The sequence below is a fragment of the Corvus brachyrhynchos genome, unplaced genomic scaffold (assembly GCF_000691975.1).
Source record: "Corvus brachyrhynchos isolate BGI_N302 unplaced genomic scaffold, ASM69197v1 scaffold194, whole genome shotgun sequence".
Classification (NCBI taxonomy): domain Eukaryota; kingdom Metazoa; phylum Chordata; class Aves; order Passeriformes; family Corvidae; genus Corvus; species Corvus brachyrhynchos.
This window is the reverse complement of record NW_008237890.1, coordinates 5,445,386-5,467,581: the sequence shown is the minus strand read 5'-3', so window position 1 is coordinate 5,467,581 and position 22,196 is coordinate 5,445,386. Positions and strand designations below refer to the sequence as shown.

General features: G+C 37.0%; 1 protein-coding gene across 1 annotated transcript in view; it reads left to right on the top strand.

The window, feature by feature from the left end:
* The window catches only part of BNC2 (basonuclin 2), a 322,953-nt gene that overhangs the window by 220,928 nt on the left and 79,829 nt on the right, over positions 1-22,196 (top strand). Inside the window, 1 exon segment of the mRNA XM_008632568.2 lies at positions 5,866-6,101. Within this exon segment, the coding sequence (XP_008630790.2) occupies positions 5,866-6,101 (236 nt within the window).

Sequence of the window (22,196 nt, the reverse complement as noted above, 5' to 3'; positions counted from 1 at the left end):
CTTTGGCAAGTTGGGAAACTGGCTAGAGAGTATGCCAGAAAGTCCAGAATGCTTATATTGGAGAGCCCAAACACTGAAATGGAACGAAATCCATAATTCCCTATTGCAACCTATAGACTCTTCTCTGTGATGTTCTGAGATACAGAGCCAGGCAAATCAGCTGAAAGAAAGGGTTTCACTAGACCTTTTCATCCCTCTCAGGGTAATAAAATATTTATCTAGGATCAGGAAATTAGCAAGAGGTAAGTGTATTTACAACTCCAATTGCATTAAAACTAGGATATTTAAAATTCTTTTCTATTCAGCAAAGGCAAAATGTCATGCTTTTATTGTAGCTATTCAAAAAATAATATGAGACCTCTAAAGTACAAAATTCATCACTGCATATTTGTACTTCTTTTACTTAGCCAAAATGGAATCTGCTCAGACACATGGCTTTTAATTTGGTTGACCTTTTTCACTGCACATTGGGAAGGAAGGGGTCTAAGGGCAATGAGTAAATTTGCAGAGCTGAGCCTGTGAACTGGGCACAGTATAGATGAAATGAAAAATCCCTTCTTTGTTTTCTGTATTTTGATAAATTGAAGAAGAAATTATCCATTATTTTAATGTATCCTTTGTATTTAATTTCATTTGAATTACACAGTCTCAAAACTCCAGTAAAATATAAATAAAGTACATTTCCCCTCCTTACTTTACTACATTAAAAAAAACAACAAACCACAAATTACAAATAGAACATAAAAGTTTGTTCATTGATTTATTGCAAAGATGTCCAAAGTTTTTTTTGCTGAAATCTTGCATAATAAGAATACTGCAGGCTGTAATGTAAACATTGACATTGAAACAATTTCAAAGCTCTTTTCACATTTCAGATTATACTGAGCAGAATCTCTCTAAAATCTGGGGGATTTTATTTACTATTCAAGAAGGTGAAGATTGAATAAGCCAACATGGGGAGGTTCCAGATTTACATTAGGAAACATTTCTGTACGGAGGGGTGGCCAAACCACAGACTTCCTAAAGAAGTGGTCAATGCCCCAAGACACTCCCTGTTCCAGAGGCATTTGGACAACCCCCTCAATATGGTTTAATTGATAATCACCCTGGAGTGCTCAGGCAGTTGGATTAGATAGTCATTTTAGGTCCCTTCCAGCTGAAATATTCTCACTTATTATGGTGCATACTTGATACTTCAGAGTTGGAAAAACACTGTTGAAAGGTTCCTAATTCCTGAACTAATTATCCAGTAAATAATTTTTCATTGTGTAAGGCAATCTTCTTTAATGTTCTCTATACAACCCTTTTTGGCCTCCCTTTTTTAATCAGTTTCAATTTCTGAAACAAGTACTTGAAACTGGGAATTCACCCCAGAAACATTACTTGACTGAGTGTTAGAGTAAAACACAAGGGTATTTTTAGGCCATGAAAATGTTGATTGCTCAGCAAATATGTGATTTTAAGATTTGTTAGATCTCTTCTTGCTGTATCAGAGAACACCTTTTCATGTATACTGAATTAACGAATATCAGACTGACTATCAGGGCAGTGCTAAGAGTTAAATTGCCCTGTTAAGAAAAGGTACCTTTCTTAGTTTAAGCACATAACCAATCCCATCAGTTTTGGAAAAGATTGTGCAGGTTACAATTAAAATGTCACAAGCATGTATGGGTGAACTTTTGATCCCACTGAAACTGTACAAAGTATGAGTAATACCTCATGCTGCACCAGTTAGGGACATTTAATGTGTGCTTTGCGATATTCAGTCAATGATAACTTGTTAATAAAGGCACATCAGTTTACATCATTTTTCAGGTATGATAGAGTATATTCGTTTGTATAGCGTATTTAATCTTGAAGCCTCCTAACCACTTATGAAATCATAAACTACTGCAGATACTCTTGAATGTATTCACTAGTAAAACAGGGCATTGTTCATTAGCATATATAAATTAAACCTATAGTTTAGAACAGAAAGTGATGAGGAATGCATTATCCACATGAAATTATGTGGACAATTCAGGACAGCAGAATACAACTCTTTACTCCGAGATTTGACAAGAATCAGAAATTTGTCAAGAAGGCTAAAGCTAATACTCTTTTCTTTACAGAAAACCAACAACGAGATAGGTCCTTCCTTATCTCTTACCTAAAAATGTGTCTGTCTATCAACATAAATGGCGTCTTGAATCCACCTAGAACACTGGCATTAGTTCACTAAGGGTACCAGAGGAGAAATGAGAAATACTACAAAACTTTTCTCTGCTAGCTACATCCTTAGCAATCTCTTTTAAAGAAACAGGAAATTTTTATAAATGACAAATCAGAGTGAGGATTTTCATTCTTCTGACAATTTGAGGGGGTATAAATTGTAAATGTTCAGAAAGTTTCAGATTCTTACAGTACTGTTATTTCCCATATGAACACAACTGTGTTTCCTTTCTCTTCATTTACAACCCTTTTATTTTCATGTAGCATGAGGCTTGCCTTTAGCTTGCAAATATTCTTATGCACCCATGCAATAAGGTATGTTTTGTTGTGTTATAAATTCCACATTTTACTGCATATCCTGACTTGTACTTGGAAAAGATAAAATTCACTGCTTGTTTATTGTGTAATATGCATACTAAGGCCACAAATCAAAATTGAAGATAATATGATTGTCATTTGGAACGTTATTCCAATATCACACTAATTAGTATTTGTGTGTGTGTGTGTGTGTGTGTTGAGAAGCAGATGTCTATAGATAATGCTGCTAAAAAATAAATATTGCAGTTGAATGGAATAGCACAGGTTAGATTGCAAAAATTTCTATCAGCTGGTCAAAGAGTGTGCTTAGTTATTTAAAAAGATTTTATTTACTTTTCCTCTCTTCCATTCCACCTTAACCTTTCCAAAGCTATTATCCTCAGAGTGGTCACATTACATGAAGGGGGTATATGTCCACAGAGTTTTGTAATCTCCTTGTTATGGAAATTAAAAGCTATTAGATCTGTATTCTTAGCTAAAGATGTCTTATAGTCATTCTCACTTAGACCACAGTAGAATAATGATCTTAACATCTTCAGCATGACACATCTTCTTTTGATGGAAGAACTTGTTTTTCTTCACTGCAGGCATAGTATTTACCATTAAGAAGAGAGACACAAAAACAAATACCAGGTTATATTAGAAATACAATATGATTCAGTCATTAAAATGCACTAAGTATTCAGAAAGCTTCTGTCCATGTCTTCATTCTGGTCTGAATTTGCATAAACTTGGACAAGCCAGCTAACATCTTTGGACCCTATTCTCATTCTGTATGACTGAAGTTGAAAAGCTCGGGGTGATCCGGATAATTTCAATAGTCTAGTAGAAGGTGTTCTTACTAATAATATTAACACTAATATTATTTAATTATTTAATAATATTTAATTTTATTATTTAATTATTATATAATTAATCTATTAACACCATTCCTATTGTGAGTAATGCTAGTATTTGAAAAAAAAACCAACTTTATTTTCTCCTGAATGGTTGCTCAGTCCCTCAGGCACACATATATACCTACCACCACATGTACAGCACAACCTGCATAATAACAATATCAAAGTTCTTGGCTTTTTTATCTGAGAACTTTTATGACACATCTATAATGGTAGTAGCAAAATAACCATCTTAGAAAAAGATCACACATAAAAGGGGGGGGGGGGGGAGGGGGAAGGCAGAAAAATATTTAACCTGTTTAAGCTTCAATCAAATCTCATTCCTTGGACCTTGTAAAAAAATTAGTCTCACACCATGAAGCCTACATAGCTGAAGTACTTTGGAAGAGCTTTTGGAAGCAAAAATCCCACTCTTCACATTCTGCAGTATAAATGTCCTGTGGAGAGATGTAGGACTGAAGTCCCTAGGCTTGCCAATTTCTTATCTTGTTTGAATGTTAAATTAATATTTAAAGCTATTTATTCAAAGTTGACTTAGCCACTAGAATAGGAAAGATCAGACAAATTGGTTGCAAGAAATGAAGTATGAGGAAACCGGAACTCTTTGACAATGTAGTCCTTGGAGTGAACGTGTTGAATGAACCCAGCAAGTAAATGATAAGGGCCTTTGCGCTCTGGATGTAAGAAAGCAATTTATCAAGAGTACATGAAATCTCTAGTGACTGTAAGAGAGGAAGAAACAAGTACAGGAGAAGTCCCTATAAGATTATTTTAAATGCTCAGAAATTTTGTTTAAAAAAGCAGTGAGAAGCTTAGGTGCTGCAACATAGCTCATAAAATAGAAATAAAATTAAATTTAAACATTGATACTCAGTAAAATGCATGATGTCATATGCAATTCCATCTTTTTTAACTTCACAAGGGGATAAGATTTACCTTCATCCTGCAAAATTTCCCTATCTTTAAATTATTCATATCACAGTGATTAACATGGAATTCATAAAGCCAAGTGAAAGGAGCTAGCCAGCTCAAGTAGCAGTGAATTCATGATTAAATTTTTGGTAAATCAGGGGCCTTAGTTTTAACATGTTTAAAAGACTGAAGTTTGGGGAGTATCTGTTTCATTTTTTTCCTCTAGAGATTAAGTATCTAACCTTTAACGGTCCCATTCAATTTGGCATTGCTTCAGTCTTGGTCATTAGTTAATCATAAGTTTCTCTTGAACTATGAGTATTGTACCGTCTGAGTCTCACCTGAGAACCCTTCTGGCATAGCAATTAAAATTACTTGTGACCTTTGGAAACTAGGGTTGTTTTGGACTGCATCTGTAGAAAAGGATCCTTTAGTGATGACTGGTGTCCATCAGGAATCTGTACTGGCACCAGTACTGTTTAATATCTTCATCAATGACATAGTGAGGCCATCAGATATGCAGATGACACCAAGCTGAGTGGTGCAGTTGACATACCAGAAGGACAGGATGCCATACAGGGGGACATGGACAAGCTTGAGGAAGTGGACTCAGATCAACCTCATAAGGTTCATTCAACAAGGCCAAGTGCAAGGTGCTGCACCTGGATCAGGGCAATCCCAAGCATGAGTACACACTGGGAGATGAACTCATTGAGAGTAGCCCTTCAGAGAAGGACCGGGGGAACTTCAGTGGATGAAAAGCTGAACATGACTCAGCAATGTGCTGCATCAAAAGCAACATTGCCAGCAGGGTGTGGTTGATGATCCTGCTCTTCTGCTTCCTCTGGTGAAACCCCACCTGGAGCAGTGCGTCCAGCTCTGGGGTCCTCAGCAAAGTAAAGACATGCACCTGTTGGAGCAAGTCCAGAGGAGACCACCAAGGTGATCAGAGGGATGGAGCCCCTATCCTGTGAGGAAAGGTTGGGAGAGCTGGGATCCTTCAGCGTGGGAAGGAGTTGAAAAGAATCTTGGGCAGGGCTCTTTGGCAACCTTACTGTGGGCTTTCAGTACTGAAAGGGGGCCTACAAAAAGGCTGGGAAGGGACTTTTGACAAGGACATGTAATGATTGGACAAGGGTTTAAGCTAAAAAGAAGAGAGTAGATCTAGATAACAGACATAAAGGAGAAGTTTTGATGAAAATGTTGAAGCATTGGAGCAGGTTGCCCAATGAGGCTGTAGATGCCCCATCCATGAAAATATTCAAGATCAGTTTGGATGAGGCTTTGAGCAACCTGATCTAGTCGAAGATGTCCCTGCCCATGGCAGGGGGCTGAACTAGATGGCCTTTAAAGGTCCCTTCCAACACAGACTATTCTGTGATTCTACATTTCTATGAATCATCCAGGTGATATTTCTCTGGAAAATAAGTGTATCTGCCAAATGTGATGTGATTACATGACTCTTTGGAGTTGTTTTCTTGACTTTTCTTTGCTCTTTCCTTATACTTGACCTCTTTTCTTTCAGCCTTGGACAAACTTAGTACTCAGCACCTCTACCACCCAACCCAAGTGGAGATTGTGCAGTCCAATGTTGTGTTTGACATCAGCAGCCTGATGCTCTACGGTACTCAGGCTGTGCCTGTGAGACTGAAGATACTGCTTGACAGACTCTTCAGTGTACTGAAGCAAGAGGAGGTGTTGCATATTTTACATGGCTTAGGCTGGACACTTCGAGACTATGTTCGAGGCTACATTCTTCAGGTAGGAAATAAAGAAAAGCATGTTTTCAAACTGAGTTAACTGATATTTTTGCTGCTGATGTATGGATGTAGTGATGGCACACCCAAAGAGGTAGAAGGATATGAAGTGAATTTAGTCTGGCATGTTGAAGCCTAATGATGGTGTTTGCAAAATAAAATATTCAATTTCTCCTAAGCTAAAAAAATACAGGTGCCTTCATACCATAGTATTTATTTGTACTTGCTTATGTTTATTATAGGAAATGCCTTAAATACTGCAAATATTGAGGTTAGCTACCTGCAAGCATGGTCTGGCCATCAAAGGCAGCTGGCAAGTTTTCAAGGGCTACTGTTTGACTTGAGAAACTAAGATGCAAGTCAGCAGCTCCGTCATCTTTTCTTTCCTTCTTTAGAAAGATATCTAAAAGGTATAGATGAAATGGGAGTTGTGATCATGGTTATATTGGAAAGTACCCCTACAGCGTGATGTATAAACAGGAAACCCTTTTTATAAGGCCATTTTTGAAAAGTAGCTTTAAATAAAGTGTTGAATGCAGGTTAGTTGAAACAGGCAAACAAGTGACTTTTTACATTTTGTAAGACTATTTCTGATTAATAACCTAAGATTATATACTTTTGAATTCTCTTAATTGCTACTGACTTTGTGGGAGCTCTGCATCATCTAGAATTCACCCAGTTATTGAAGTGGACATGCCTAAAAAACTTTGAAAATTTTAGTTGCTGATTTATTGCTTTACTTTCTTAGGCAATGGTCACATGCTTAGAACTTTATTGAAAATATGGCATTTATACCTGCTCTGAGAAATTCTGACTCTATTTCTTAATTCCTCTTCAGATTTCTGTACTTTGTGTGAAAGAAGTAAATTAGCTTTATGTGATTCTATGGAAAACTTCACCTTCTGTGCTCATAAATATTTTCCTAAATGCTCTATATATGGATTTTCACAGAAAAATGTACTGAATTGTAAAACAGTCCTAGAGAAAGAGAACTAAAAAGGTTTGTATGTTAATAATGAAATCTTTTTATTCATGTTAGGACATATATGGAATGGATCTCTTTAATTGTTTCAGGATTCTCTCAGGCATCTGTTTGGTAAAGGCTAAGTGTTACACCTATTCAAGTAGAACAGAATCCATTTTTTCCATTACCAGTCTAAAATGTACATATAAGGATATATCCATCATATTTATACAGTGGATATCTATCATGTTTGTAAGATGTAAATGTGTGGTTATGCATTTATAGATTTTATATATGATAGATAATTAAGACGGATACATGAGAGATATCTACAGAGATATGTACTGGCATTATGTGCATATTGCATCATATTTTAGATTCCTGGATTCTGAATCATACTGATCTAGAGGGCTGAAGAAATTTGATTTGTAAAGGAATACATATAAAAAATGCATAATTTTTAAGATCTAATATTAGAAATCTGCTGGTTACTAAACGTGATTAATAATTAGAAGTAATATATTACAAGCATGGAATGTAATTCAGTGTCTCTTAAAGACAAGAAGACTGACTGAAATCAGTAGTTTTCTTGTTTTAAAGGCTGTTGAATCATGCTCATATTGATTTTGTTTTAATTATCTTTTGGAATGATCTCAGTATGTACAAGAATGGCTTGTAATATAATTACATAGATGTTTATACAGACTGAGATTGTGACCTATGCATCTGAAAAGTGTAAAGGCCTGTAATACCCCATTAGGTCACAGTCCAGTTTATCTGGCTAAAACTCAGTCATATTGTAGCCCCCAAGGCATGAATTTTGCCATCACTATATTCAGCAACAGTATATTAAATGTTATGCCATTTAAATGTGAACTATTATCAGTGAAAGTTAAGGACAGCTGTTACAGACTTGCCATATATTGACTTCATTAGTGCTTGACTGTGGATTTTCTTAATGAGTGAATGAAGACCTATGATAGGTATAGCTGAGCATCCCTCCTAATTTAGCTGTCTAATTTCAAAGAATCACACACTGGTCAAGGTTAGAAGGGAGGTCATCTTGTCCAAACCCTCTGTCCAAGCAGAGCCACCTAGAACTATTTGTCCAGGACCATATCCAGATGGCTTTTAAATACCTCCACAGGATCTCTAGGCAAAAATTGCATTTTGTTTCCATTATAGCTAGAAAACTCAGTATATGGCAGAAAAGGAAAATGCTTAGCAAAACATATATTCAGAGAAACCTTGGGAAAATTAATTAAATCTATGTTAATAAAAATGTCTTTTTTAAAACCAGCTCTATTGAAAGTATCTGTTTTAAAGGAGAAAAGGAGTATGCAGGGAAATTTGAAGGGAAGAATGTAGTGACACTAGCATAGTAAAAGTGCGTACAGGTAATGTCTTTGAGCAAAAGGTATTGTATCATGAAGCTCGTCATTACAGACTGGAACTTTTCAAAGAATTGTTTGAGGCTTTCAAACTAAGCTTTTACATGCAAAAAACCCTGAATGAAGTGTTGTGAGCATCCTACAGGAGTATTAAAAGTATCAAGTACTGAAACAAATCACCCAGAGTATCACAAACTATGGGACTGTTGATAGGCTGTCATGCAGTGAACTGGGGAACATCTGACTCTCAGTCATGAATTACAGTTCTTTGTAACTTGTGTGTCCAAACCCACCTAACTTATCACCTAATTCGAGTCAACGCTAGTAGATTTACCATACATTCATATATACTCATTGTATATCAAATACAGAAATATATATCCATAGGAAAAGGTTTGCTATGGTAGTGTAGTTAGAGACGCATAATCTAGTAAAAATAATACTTTACACTTGTAGCTTTACAAGAATCATGTATAACACTGTTCTCCCATTTTTTCCTCAGGAGAGGAAAAACAGGAAGCTTATTAGCAAGGACCAAGAGAAATAACAGAATAGGGAGAGGTAATGGTTGTAACAGATTCCAGAATACTTAATCCAGGTTCAAATTCCAGTGTTCATTAATTAACCACAGTGCAAGAGATTTGTATAGCTGGCACAAAACTGGAATTTTATGTTTTGGGATGGTCCAAAGGTGCTGAATGCGCCCTCACCATTATGGAAGTTTTAAAATACTTAACATTTTTCCTAAATGGAGGCTTTTTTGAGGGATAGGGTAGATGCATCCACTCAAAATCAATTACTATTGTCAGATGTTTTCTGTTCTGTTCAAGATCTATAGAAACCCCTCTTCCCACAAAACAACAACAACCACAACAACAACCACAACCAACCAACCAACAAAAAAACCCCCCAACAACCAACTAAATGAACAAACCCCCCTGCAAACCTCACAACTTTTTCCTTGTAGCTTTAGAGAAAAAGCTCATGGCTTGCTCCACTAGAGAAACAAGAGGAAAACAGTTGTTTGTTAGTACTGCATGGTGGGATTATCTGTAATACCTTCATTTTGACTAATGATGTTTTCAAAAAGCGAATTAAAAAGCAGTGGGCAGAGAAAAATGCAGTATTTATGCCTTCATTCAGTGGATACATTAATAGAGCACAGGAAGTCAAGGAACCCTGAAGCCACAGAGGTAATTTGATAACACTGCCTTTCACATTTGGGCACAGTCACAACATTGCCAGTAATGGTTGAGAGGCATTAAGACCTGGCAACATTCTCTGGCCTCCATGAGATAAATCTAGTTCCTGGTGAATAGATACCGATCAATGAAATGTTAGTGACAATTTGGTCAACAGTCTCATCAGACTGTCACAGGATTAATGTTTTAGAAGAGGAGGTGTTCTCTCATGCTTAGAACTGATCCTCAAAATAACTTTATGGCATAGGGGAACATTTTGGATTGTGTTTGTTCCATGGGAATTCAGAGTGCTTCAGATTTTAGTCTTGTTTTTCTATCTCAGGGAAATAAGTTACTGTATTTGCTATTGACCCATATGTGGTTAGTGAGCCTGAAAGTTTTTTCTTTTGGGAACACCTAACTTCACATGTCTTTACATGACAAGAAATTATTTTTGTCACAGAGTAGGTGTTTTGGGTCAGATACTGCATGTGCTACTCAAAGAGATGTATGTGACTAGTGGCTCTATTGATTTGAATGATGTTACTTTTACTGTAAAGAACAGCTCAACTATGAGTCTCCAACCCTGGTTTAATTCCAGCTGAGAGAAGAGGTAACTTTGCCAGCTGTTCAATGATCCACCACTGGAGAATACTTTACCCCATCCATTTGCTAGTGTGGGTACATGTGTAATTGCTCCCTAGCCAGGTTCTCTCTAAACAAACCAGGTTAGAAAAATCCTCCTTCTAAACATGTGCAAGTTAAATCTCATTATTCTGAGAGGATAGGGCTAGAGAGCAATTATGCCACTAGCAGTGAAGAGCTGGGGCATTCAGCTTTTACACTGGTCCAGCTACAGAAGACAGGACATGTGATTACAACTTAAGAGACCATAGAGTGACTCCTTGCAAATAATGGTTCAGTTTTGAGTAACAGCTCAACACTTTTTCAACTGTTTTGAGATCAAATTATCGTACTCTCTTAGCATAAAAGAGGAAAATATATATTGTCTTTACAATACGAAGAAGGAAGCAGAGGCACAGAACAGAACATTGGGAGAATTAAGAAAAATGGTCTAGACCTAGGAGTCCCATTCTTATCATCTTTCCCTTGAAAAAAGTAGATTAGTCAGTAGTTCACAGGGAACGTCTTAGGTGCCAGACTCTCTGGTGCCATTAACAACTATGAGAAATTTAAAAAATAAATAACACAGAACAAAGTCAGAACTAAAGCCAGCTGGAAGACTATGGGTATTTTATAGGTCCAAAAGAAGACTAACTCACAAAAGTTCATATACTAGACTTTGCATGGGAAATCACTGACCCTAAATGAACATCTATTCCATTGCAAAGTCAATGCTGAAAATGATGAAATTCAAAATTATTGGATATAATTTTCTGCTTTGGGAAAACTGGTTTAGTCTTCCATTGCTGTGCTCGTTCTATAGTCCTAAAGCAACTGTTAAGCAAAAATACAACTAAGAAGGTATGCTCTCAGAAGGTATAGATGGTACAGGGCAGAGACTGGGGAGGGACAAGCAGTTTTAGACATTATTTCAAAAAAAGCAAAATCCCATTAACAAAAACAAACTCCTTGAAATTATGAAATACATAGCAATGTTTAAATAATTCAGAGATTTTAAAAGAAAAACTAGTTATATGCATATGTATATGCAAACTACATGCTCACATATATTGATATACATATCAGTATATATATAACCGATATTGTCAGTTATATTTGACAAACAGTTCCTCAAATGTTTGTAAAACACAGTTGCTCTTGGTAGTATGGGTAATTTGGTTTCTGTCCTAGTTTACCACCACTAGTTTGTTCATGTATATGATTCTTACATGCAAATTAAATGAAGATATTTGGGTAGATGCCAAAAAAAGAAACTTGAGCATCTTTAATAATATTCTTAATTTCTTTTCTGTTCTTTCTCAAAGTAATCCCTTAGCACTTCACCTTCTAAGCAGGTGAAATATTAACCATATGCACAGATTGAAATTGCTTTACTGTTCTTAAAATTAAATATTGCCCACCATTGGCTTATCTGTGGAGGATTTCAGAAAAGGATGGGTTCTGTTGCTGTCTGAACTCTTTTAGAGACTTTATAAAGTCTTAGATTTTCTGTCTGAAATTATTTGCCTTTTAAGATCTTTGAACTTTTGCTGTAGAACCCAAGTGCAAGGACCATTTCATTAAACAGCTTGTCAAACAGCCTTCATTGCTTAAAGATAAAGAACATTAGAAAGAAAACAAATAAACAGAAGCTCTGATATCAACTTTTGCAAGGTGGACATGTAGTGTCAGTTGCTGTAGTGATGATATCATACTTTAAGTTCAATGTAGTCTGCCATCCATAATCATGAGTCACACAAAGTTTCTGTCAGGTTTTTTTTTCCCCAAGTGCTGTCAGATGATTTTACTGTTTTTGTCTTTCACAACAAGAACACCATTAAAGTGTTGTAAAGTGTTGTATGCTATATTCTTTTTTAAGGAAAATCAAGAGAAATAGGCAACTGAATTATGAAAAAAAAGAAAAAAGTTGACCATTGCAACCCAGAAACTGTTAACCGACAGTTACACATATGAATAATAAAAAAGGAAATTTGTATGTGAAGGTTTTGTATTTATTTTTGCTTCTCATTCCTCATTGGTCTGTTTGTCAATAACTTAATTAATACTTTACACTCTTTTAGCTGTGGCCACTGGAGGATTTCCATGCCTTTTAAGAAGCAGTCTCCATGCCTCTATGAGTAGTATATCTTTTTTACTAAAAAAATTTGTAAAACTGATGCAGATAAAGGTTAAGAAGTTTATCTAGTAATGATTTTAACAAAGCCAAAGTACAATGTAATTCTTTCACATACAAGATTGTGTTTCCCATAATAACTGCCACCCATATTTAATTACTTGATAATTAATAGAGTTACCCTTTTACAGATTAATTTACTTTTTTCAGCTTTGTTAGATACAATTCTGTCTTGTGTTTTCTTTTCTTCCTTGTAGTTAATGTTAACACTCATATGTGTGCTTTAGTTCTGATGTTTTTCAACAGTGGTTCTCAGAGCAACCAAGACACAAAGCTGGGTAACATTTATCCAGACTTCTAGTCCTGTAGTACACATGGGATTTAAAAGTGTCTCTTTTGTATGTGCTCTGCCTTTTTCATGTTCTTTGTGCCTGTCTGTTTCTTCCTTCCTCTCTTTCCACTTCAACTTCCTTATTATTTTGTCACTACCTCCCGTTCCCCCTCCCCTTTTTTCTTGCTTGTCTTCCCTTCCTCAACCTCACCTTACTTTCACTTCCCCTTATTCTCTGATTTTGCCTCTTTAACACAAGAAGATGAAAAGGACCTGTTAGATGACATATCCATCTTCTGAGTGCTCTATTCCTCCCATGACATCACTGTACACTATTATTTGAAACTGGAGGAGTTTCTCTTCTCCCCTGCGTGTCAGTTTAGTATGACTCCCCTACATTTCTGTGAAACAGAGATCCTCTTCTATGCCCCTTCCTCTTTTGTATTCTTCTTAGCTGTTCTAATCTAGGCATGACTATTCTATCTTCACCCTAAACAGAGGGTGGAAAAAGCTCAGATAAACCTTAAAGTACTGAAAAGGGAGATAGAAAACAAAGCACAGCTGCTGAGCCAGTGGGAAGCATTGTTGTGTGTTTGAGCCAAGCAATGCCACTTGTTCTATAGTGTGAAGTGCTTTCAGATTTTCTCTGTACCTGCACTAACTTGCTTAACATCTCTCTGTTGCTTTTGGTTCTGTACCTCTAATAGTAACACTACCGATCACACTACATGAGAATATTTATCATGGCAGTTCATCCTTTAACCAAGCAACAATAAAAATAAAGTCTAGAGAGTTTGATGACATTTCTGAATGCCACCAGGACAAGTTACGTAACAACAGATGTCTCAGTATATGCAAAGATCATTGGGTTTTCCAGAATATGTGCAGCTGGAGAGCTGTGCTATTGCTGCTCTGTGTCTTGCATCTTGCACGGGTAATGAAGCAGAGGGCTGTATAACCCCTGGTGATCAACAGCAGTATACATCATTCTAGTTCCTAATGACTACTATGAAATAGTTAGCCTTTATAGCCATAGTGCTTCACATTGCTCAGACGTGTAAAGGTGGCCTTTTAATGGAAAACATTTATGGCTGTCAAAGTCAAAAAAAAAAAAAAGAGAGGGGGAGAGAGAGACTTTTGTGTAGGTGTGTTTGTCCTACCTGGAATGTGTACTGACTGTTTACAGCACTAGGGGTGAGAAGCTGTGATCCCACTGATGTACTTTTCGCACAGCTACTAGACTGCAGAACATGGAAATGGCTGTTACTGAAGGTCTGTCAGGTGTGTGCCAGGACCATGTGTGCTTGCTTTTTAAAATGGAGCTGAAAATCTCTTCACCTGCCAAGGCTTGAGTTCATGATCCTGTGTCTCTCTTGTGATAGCTGATGAAATCACAAACACCCAAAGCAGAATGAAGGATGAAGGAGGTGGGAGGAATAGTTTGCTCCCTAGGCTGTTTTAGGTGTGAGTGATGCCATCAAGCATTTCAGAAGAAACAGAGCCCTGAACTTGGGTCTTGGCAGGTAAGCCAAGGAGGAAACTATTTCCAGCTTTCTTGCTTCAGAATGTGGTTGAATTTCTATTAACCATTTATGATCACATATCTTTTCCCTTGAAATATGTATGAGTGTGTATATATATATGTGTGTGTGTGTATGTATATGTGTATATATGTATATTTATGTATACATACATGGACTCTAACAATCTATAAATTGTATTTATATTTCTAATAGGTTGTGATTGTATGTGTCTTTGACAAAAATCTCTGGGTTTAAGATTGATTCTCTGTGAATGAAGGGAGTGGAGAGAATGGCTTTCCTTGTAGCCCAGAAAATCACTTTTCCTTCTGACAGTGCCATGTTGAAGCCTCTACCAGAACATATCCTGCACTATGTCAAAGAAATATGACCACGGAGTTGAGGACAGGATCTTGGGGTTACTGCTCACCTCAATTTTCTTGTGATAAATACAGTGACCTGTTACAAAATAAAGAGAAAAAAAGTCCATAAAACTATTGATTGAGGGGAAATATGTGTGAGCCTGTGGAGGGGAGTGGGTTGTGCCAAGAATCCAAGGAATTAATGTCATTCTTCTCACAAAAAGCAGCTCAGAGATTAGAACTTCTGCTTTTTATGGGCTGAATTCAGATCATGGTCCTGGAGGTGATAAGGCTGTGATATTAACCATTCAGCTAAACATCAATGGAGATTAACTCAGTTAGAGAGTATGGAGTCCAGACCACAACATTTAAATGGATTTAAGACTTTTTTTCCAGTTTACAAACCTCTTGCTTTGAGTTTAGGTGTGGTTTTGATTGTCTGTGTGTCTCAGCCCTGACTTCAGGCACTTATGAAATTTAGGTCCACAGACACTTAGGAATCAAGAAGGGCCACAGAGAATCAAACTTGTCATCTGTCCAGCATCAGTTGATTTTCTCCTTTTCTTGAAGTCCAAGGGATCTCAAGGGAACTTTTTTCCCTCGCAGCACTGATCTTTCAGTGAGGTGCTAGTGCCTGTCCTGAGCAATAACAAGGAATAACAGTGAAGTGTGAGTGACTCTTATTAGGAGGGGTAAATGTCATTAACACTTACTGTTGCCTTCTAGGCAGTAAGAGGATAGCACTGAATGTAGACAGACAAACCCCTTTTACTTATCAAGGTACATTTTGATTCTAATGAAGATGAACTCCTATATTTTAATTAAGAAATTTACTTTTCTTTCCTGTGCTTGAAATATCTTCTCTGATTTGCCTGTCATTTCACACTATGTTCTAGAATTTTGAATACTTAACTTGAAGCCAAGAAGTGTGTAATACTCTACTGGCTCTAATATATTAACTTGCTGTATGTATCCTTTGTGCTTCAGCTTGATTTTTTTCTCCTCCCCCACAGCTTTAACAAAATGTTCTAATCATCCCAATTTATACTTGGATGTTGTTAATTAATGTTTATGAAGTGCTTTGAGATCCTCTAATGAAATAGAATGTGTAATTATGATTATTCTTTAGTCAAATTCTGAAACATCACCACCCCTGGAACAGTAATTTCATTATTTTTTTTTTAATAATCGTTTTAGCAAATAGAAGAGAAAGACTTTGTTTCATTAGATGATTTTTACCTTTTATAGTACAGTAAAGTATGTCTTTTTCTATCCAGTCTTGGTGGATTCTTCATGATGAATCTTGCCAGAATTGCACCCTGAAGTCTTGCATTCCATCTACTGAAAAGGGTGTGGAAAAAGGGTGTGGAAACCTCTATTACTGACTGGCAGTTGTCTGCACAGAAGGAAGTCACTTGTAGGACAAGTAGATTTTTAAGACTGCTGGCTCAGTGTATGTCAGCTTGCTGGATTTGTTTGTATCTGTATAGCTTGAGTAGTGATGTAGGTATGGCAGTAGAATTAACATAACATTGCATTTTTATCCATGCATTCTGGATATTGGGTGTCTTTAAGTTGTGTCTAAGTTGGCATATGGTTCTGACAAACAGGAATGGAAGAAATAATGCCACTCATCAGGTTGTTTGCAATGTAGCTTGTGTTTCAGCAGGCTTTCCATTAAAAGCTCTCAGACTATTTGGAAGTAGCTAGGGCAACGCCTGGGAAAATTTGCTCCGTTCATGCTGAGTATGTAATGTTGTGATCCACAGAAATGCTTTTGTCCAACCCATGTCTTTTAGAAAGGATTTCATAAAATAAAATTAAATTTGGAGTTAAAGAATTTAACTAGTACTAATTTAGTTGCTTTCCATGTGGGAGCTGGTTTCCTCTTGATAGGAGCATTTCAAACAGTACCACAGGATGCAAAACAGAGCTCTTCTCTCTCATTTGTAGGCTCAAAGAGTTGTGAGGTAGTAGGCATTCATTTTCTGCCACAGCTGGAGGCAGATATGTGTTTCTTGGTAGAAAAAGAGCAAGGAATTAATAATGTCTGTAGTAGATTCTCACACAATTATGGTTGTTGTGAGGCTGCAGAGCACTCGGATGTTACAGAGTGTAAGAAGCTCTTCTGGGACAACTGACCAGCAGATGTGGGGTTGTCCAGAGATAGAATAGCAGCCAATTATGATGTTCATACCATCTCAGACCTAGCCATTTCCAGTCTTCATTTGGAGGCTGTGGCTTGAGAAGCCCATGTCCCTCCAGTCACATTATATATATTTTTAAAGCCTGGAACATGGTGTGTTGTGAAGTGTACAGTCTTGTGACCCTGTATGTATATCAAGTTGCTAATTTTGTTGCTGTGTTACAGTGCAGCATTATTGCATGTGGTATTAATACTGTCCTATAGCAATTATGAAGTGGAAGTTTGCTCTGGTATTTCAAAACATATCTGAATATCTGTTCTTTTGAACTGCAGTTTGCTCTCTCTTTGGGTCAGGGAAACATTTTAACACAAGTGACCTGAACTGTTCACTTTTTCTGGAGTTACAGAAAAAATTTAAAATTTTTTTTTCAAACTTTTTTAAAATTTGTTTGGTTTGTTGCTGTTTTTCTTTGGTGAATATTAACCTGCAGGATGAAATAGTTCAATGAAAATATAGTACCTTAGCACAGAACTGCTTATTTTGTCAATGTTGAGATTTGTTTGGAACAGAAGTGCCAATGCAATGGGAAGTTTATAGGCTTTGAAGCACATTTGAAGAATTTTAATGTCAATATGGTTTGAGGTGCTTCAGAAGTTCCTCAATCTGAAAATTCAAAATGAAATTATGCATATACTCCCATACGTGAATAATAACTTCAGTAATACAGTATGAATTTCCAGTACTGTCACATCAGTCTTTAGGTGTGTGTCTGTAAGACTTTTCCACCACCAGTCTGCTTTATGCTGGAGTACTCTCTAAGTCCTTTATTAAGGTACCTGTTTTCACTTCAGCAGTGTTTACCCTCAGTTCATCCAAGATAATAGTATTGGAATTTCAGCAGCTACTGCACTGTAGAAAGTCCTTCTTTGTTTGTTTGTTTGCTTTTATCTAGCTGTTCAAATGAGCAGGACTGTTACAACAATGCTTTTTGTAACTATTTTGAGATTAGTTCAAGCGATGGGAAGGAAAGTCATCAAAATCTATGGAGTCTCTAAATGCTTTGTGTAAGTGGCCAGGTAGTAGAGAGAGATATTGGAGAAAAAGCAACACATCCCTTTTGACGTACCAAAGAAACTATAGTAAAGAAGCAGGGAGGAAAGATGCTATAAAGATGCAAACCAAAAGAGTTCTCAGTTTATTGTAGAGATGTAAAGCCATAGAGAACCAAACTTAATTTGTTACCCAAATAACTGCTCAGACACTGTCAGAAGGTGGTTGCTGATTTAGCAGGGTGCATAAGAACCTACCTAACTTATACAATTAGTGCACTTGACATCAACAATGTTCTATTCATGTTTAACATTAAGCATATGCTTGTATATTTTTCTGAATTGGGGTCTCAGTGAATGTATGTGGGTCAGCTGAGGTCACATAACAGTTCTCTTCCTGTAAGCACTGCCCTTTTCTTGAAAAGAAATGAATAGCAGGTTGTAAGAACTGTACGAGGCATGTTTCATTTAAAAATTGCAGACTTCCAAAGATTCTTTCTTTCTTGTTAATTGTTTTCACTGGAGTAGACTCCATCTGTTTCCACACAGACGCGTATTACACCTCTCAAAACCAAGCTGTGAATTGTTTATGGTGTGTTATACAAATGGAGACTCACTAATAAAGCAGATTCTCATAATGACTCCTCCAAATCACTTTTGTCATTTTCGATGATGACCAGAGCCTCCCTAAAGTAAGATCTTAACTTTAGTCCAGGTTGCTCTTTCTTTCTTTCTTTCCTGCCCCAATCTGGAGTCTGTGGAATAGGTGGAAAAAATAATTAGTGAGCATGAGGTCCTTTCCCACTCTGCCATCACCTCCCTGGTGTCTGTTTGTCAGCCATGGATAGCTGCTGCATCCCCAATTCCTTTCCCTCTATCTGGGTGGCTGCAGGCCACCCTAGAGCACAACTCTCTGACTCTGGCTGCACAGGGAGCCAAGACTTTGACCTGCCTGCTAACCTGATTACATAGTACGTACAAATTAAGGTAGGAGTTTCTGTTCCCTTTGAAATGTGTGGACATAATTTACCAAATACCTTCTGTGAAAAAGAGGAGGCTTGCAAAAATGGTTGAAGTACTTGTTAATACATGACCAACTGGGGTAGCGTGAGGAACACAGTACATCTAGAATCAAACACAGGCAAGGGAAAAGTCCTTGAATGTTACATTTCCAACAACCTTTGCCATGTTTAGAAAACAGCTGTCCTTCTTAGTATCCTGGCTTTTTCTTTCTATTGGCAGCTTGGCCTTTGTGTCACTCAAGAACTTATAATGAATCCATAAAAAAGAGATAGTACTGCATTTTGTTTGGAGGAAAAAAAGGAGACCTGCTTTGGTGCATGGACTTGATGTGTGGAGCTGAGAAAAATACAATGTTCTGTATAGTCCTTAAAGCATTAATTTTGACCCAATTACATGGTAAATAATGTAGACCAATAAAAAATAAGCACACTCATGGTTTGCACCATATGCTTTGTAGCAATTTTGGTGGCTTTGTTTGTTTGTTTGTTTGTTTTTGCTGAAAGGTAGCCAACAAAATTTTGAAGTTATTCTTTTTGCATTTACAGATTTTAAAAAAAAGTTACAGTTTTACTTTCTGGGCATGATAGCAACAGACACTGATATCTCCATGCAAACTTGGATATCAAAACACATGCTTCTAAATTCATAGACCTACCTTGACGAGAAACTAAAGAAATTGATGTTTCAATTTTCATCTATGAATACAAGAAAGAAAATTCTCATTTAGAGGTGAACTGATTGTAACCAATGGAAAAACTTGTGCAGTAACAAACTCTTTAATTGATGTAGATTAATGTAGATATCAAAACTAAGCCCACCTTGCTCACTGCAAATTCCACACTTTTTGACAGTAAAGCAGCGGGAATTAACTTTTCAAATTTCACTCTGTGAAATTTGACTTAGGTTTCCTATGCCTTTAGACCGGGTGTTCTAGCATGTGACTTTTAAGCATAAAAAAATTAAATGTAGGATGGAAGTGAAACAAGGATTTAGTCAATATCTGGGGATATTAGTGTGGTATTTTCAGAAGGCTACTGATGCCAAATTCAACTTGTGTTCAGTTCCCAACTCTCTCACGAAACCTTTAAAAATTATGTTGTGTTTCTTTTATGCCCAGAAGTTGTGTGAAAAGCAGTTTCCACAAAACATAGTATTTAATAAAAATACTGTATCAATTGTTATGATAAAATGTAACTGTCTCACTTGCTGTGACTATCTATTTAAGTATTGATTCACAGTGTGAGAAGTTCAGACACTGAGGAACCATAGCAGCTTTCCATAAGAACCAGAGTGAAACAGAAAAGGGGAAATAATTAAATATTATGAATATCAGAAAGCAGGTAACAAGTAAGCTTGACTAATATCACATCTGCCTCCAACACACACATGCAGAGGACAATTTGCCTTTTAGTGGTGTTCCCTTTGGAATGCCAAAACTGAAAGATTTGGACTAAATCCTGAAAACAGTTACAATGCTGAATCAGCTTCTGCCATGATATTTTAAAGCCTTAGAAGCTTTTTGAAGTATGAACCTTTTCTGGCTCACATACCTCCCTCCTCCAGAGCATGTAAGAGCACAGTGTCCCTATGGCATAAAAATGAGAAGAGGCAGTAACCATAGATGTAAACACTTTTCTCCCTTCACCTTGGAGAAATCCAGCTGTTGCTGACTAGCCTTCTTTTTTTCTTACCACTTTGCAATCTGTGTGAGACTCTATTTCAAGAAAAACTGATTTTTTTTTTTTTTTTTTTATTTTTTTATCATTCATTTGCCACATTTTGTTGCAGGTAGAAGGTGTCTCTGATCAGATATCTAGTGGACAACTTCCAGCCTGTGCTTTGTGCAAACTTTGAAATCAGTGAAACCTCGTTATTGTCTTGGCACCTGGCTGGTCTTGCAGGTAATTAACTGCTCTAACTCATTAAAAGACCACAAAAAAAGCCATCAAATTATTTCTTGGGTTTTTTTCTTGTATGTAAGCAGTTACTGCAGAGACCTATCTTTGCAGTGGAATAGGAAAGGACTCAAAACCAGTTTCTTTAATTATTATTCACATTATGAAAACATTTCCAAAATCCTGGGGGAGGGGAGGGGGGAGGGGAGGGATGTTTTTGTGTCTGGGGTTTTTGAATATTTTGGGGTTTTATTTAGTTTGTATTCCCTGCTTCTCTCAGTACAGGATTGTACAAGAGAAATAGATTAGAAAGATTTTTGTTCAGGCCACTCATAATACACTCAGTACTACAATGCTTCATTCCTTTGGGAAAAAACTAGGTGACTATATTTTTGTAGGTATTGTAAGAACATTATATTATAATCTTAACAATGTGGCTTTCAAACTTGGGAGGGGGCTGGAGATGGAAGAAATTATCTCCACAATAGAAATATATTATTTCTCATTTCAAAAGAAAACTTCTTTGAAAATATTTCTTTTGCTTATTATATTTCCCCCCCATTTATTCATGTCAGTACAGGACATATTCAGCATCTGTTCTCTTCCAAAAGCCCTCAGGAAAAATTAAAAAGCTGTTCTTGCAAATTCATCATTATTATTAAGAACCATATTTCACTTCATGGTTATCTCAGCCCTTCTCTCACTCTTATCTGCACTCTGTGATGACATTGTCTACTTGAGCAAGGCATCGTTCCAGCCTCGTGTCGTCTCTCCCACCTTAATTTGTACCGATGTGTTACAGGTTGGTGACAGGCAGTTGTTCGTGCTTGAATAACCCAAGATTTGAATTCTACAGTTTGTGGCATCCATGTAATGCTTAGCAGTGGGTACAGCTGTTAACTATTCACTTATAAATAATCTTTTTCCCCTCTCAACCTGTCTCCCAGGTAGTGTACCTGTCACCATTAATAACTCATCGGTAGCTCCCCAGTGGTTTGGCCCATCACTTGTCATTCACAGCGGAGCACTGCTCAGGCCTGCTATTGAAGCTCACATAAGCTCCTTCAGCTATTCACTCATCCCAGCAGCTGTGCTGTTTCATATTCCTGACTTGTGGGAAATTGCACTGATGCTTCCAGCGCTAGGCAGCTCAATTGTCCCCTCTCATCACTGACTGTGCACCAAGCCTTGCCTTTGGGAAGTATAATGTTGTCTGCTGCAGACAGTGAGACACCTAACAAACTGTCTTAGGTCTCACACAGCCATGTTGATTTCCCTGAAAGTCTAACCCTGGAGTCAGTTTGAACCATTATGTGTAGTGCACACATCTATTGAATGCTAAAAAAGTTGTCTTACTCTTTATTTTTACTGTGGTAGTACCCTCAATGATGTCAATCCACCAGAAATCTGTATAAAATGACGACTGAGACTCTGTATCAGCTACCAATATAGGCGAAGGGGAGGGAAGATAAAAGTGA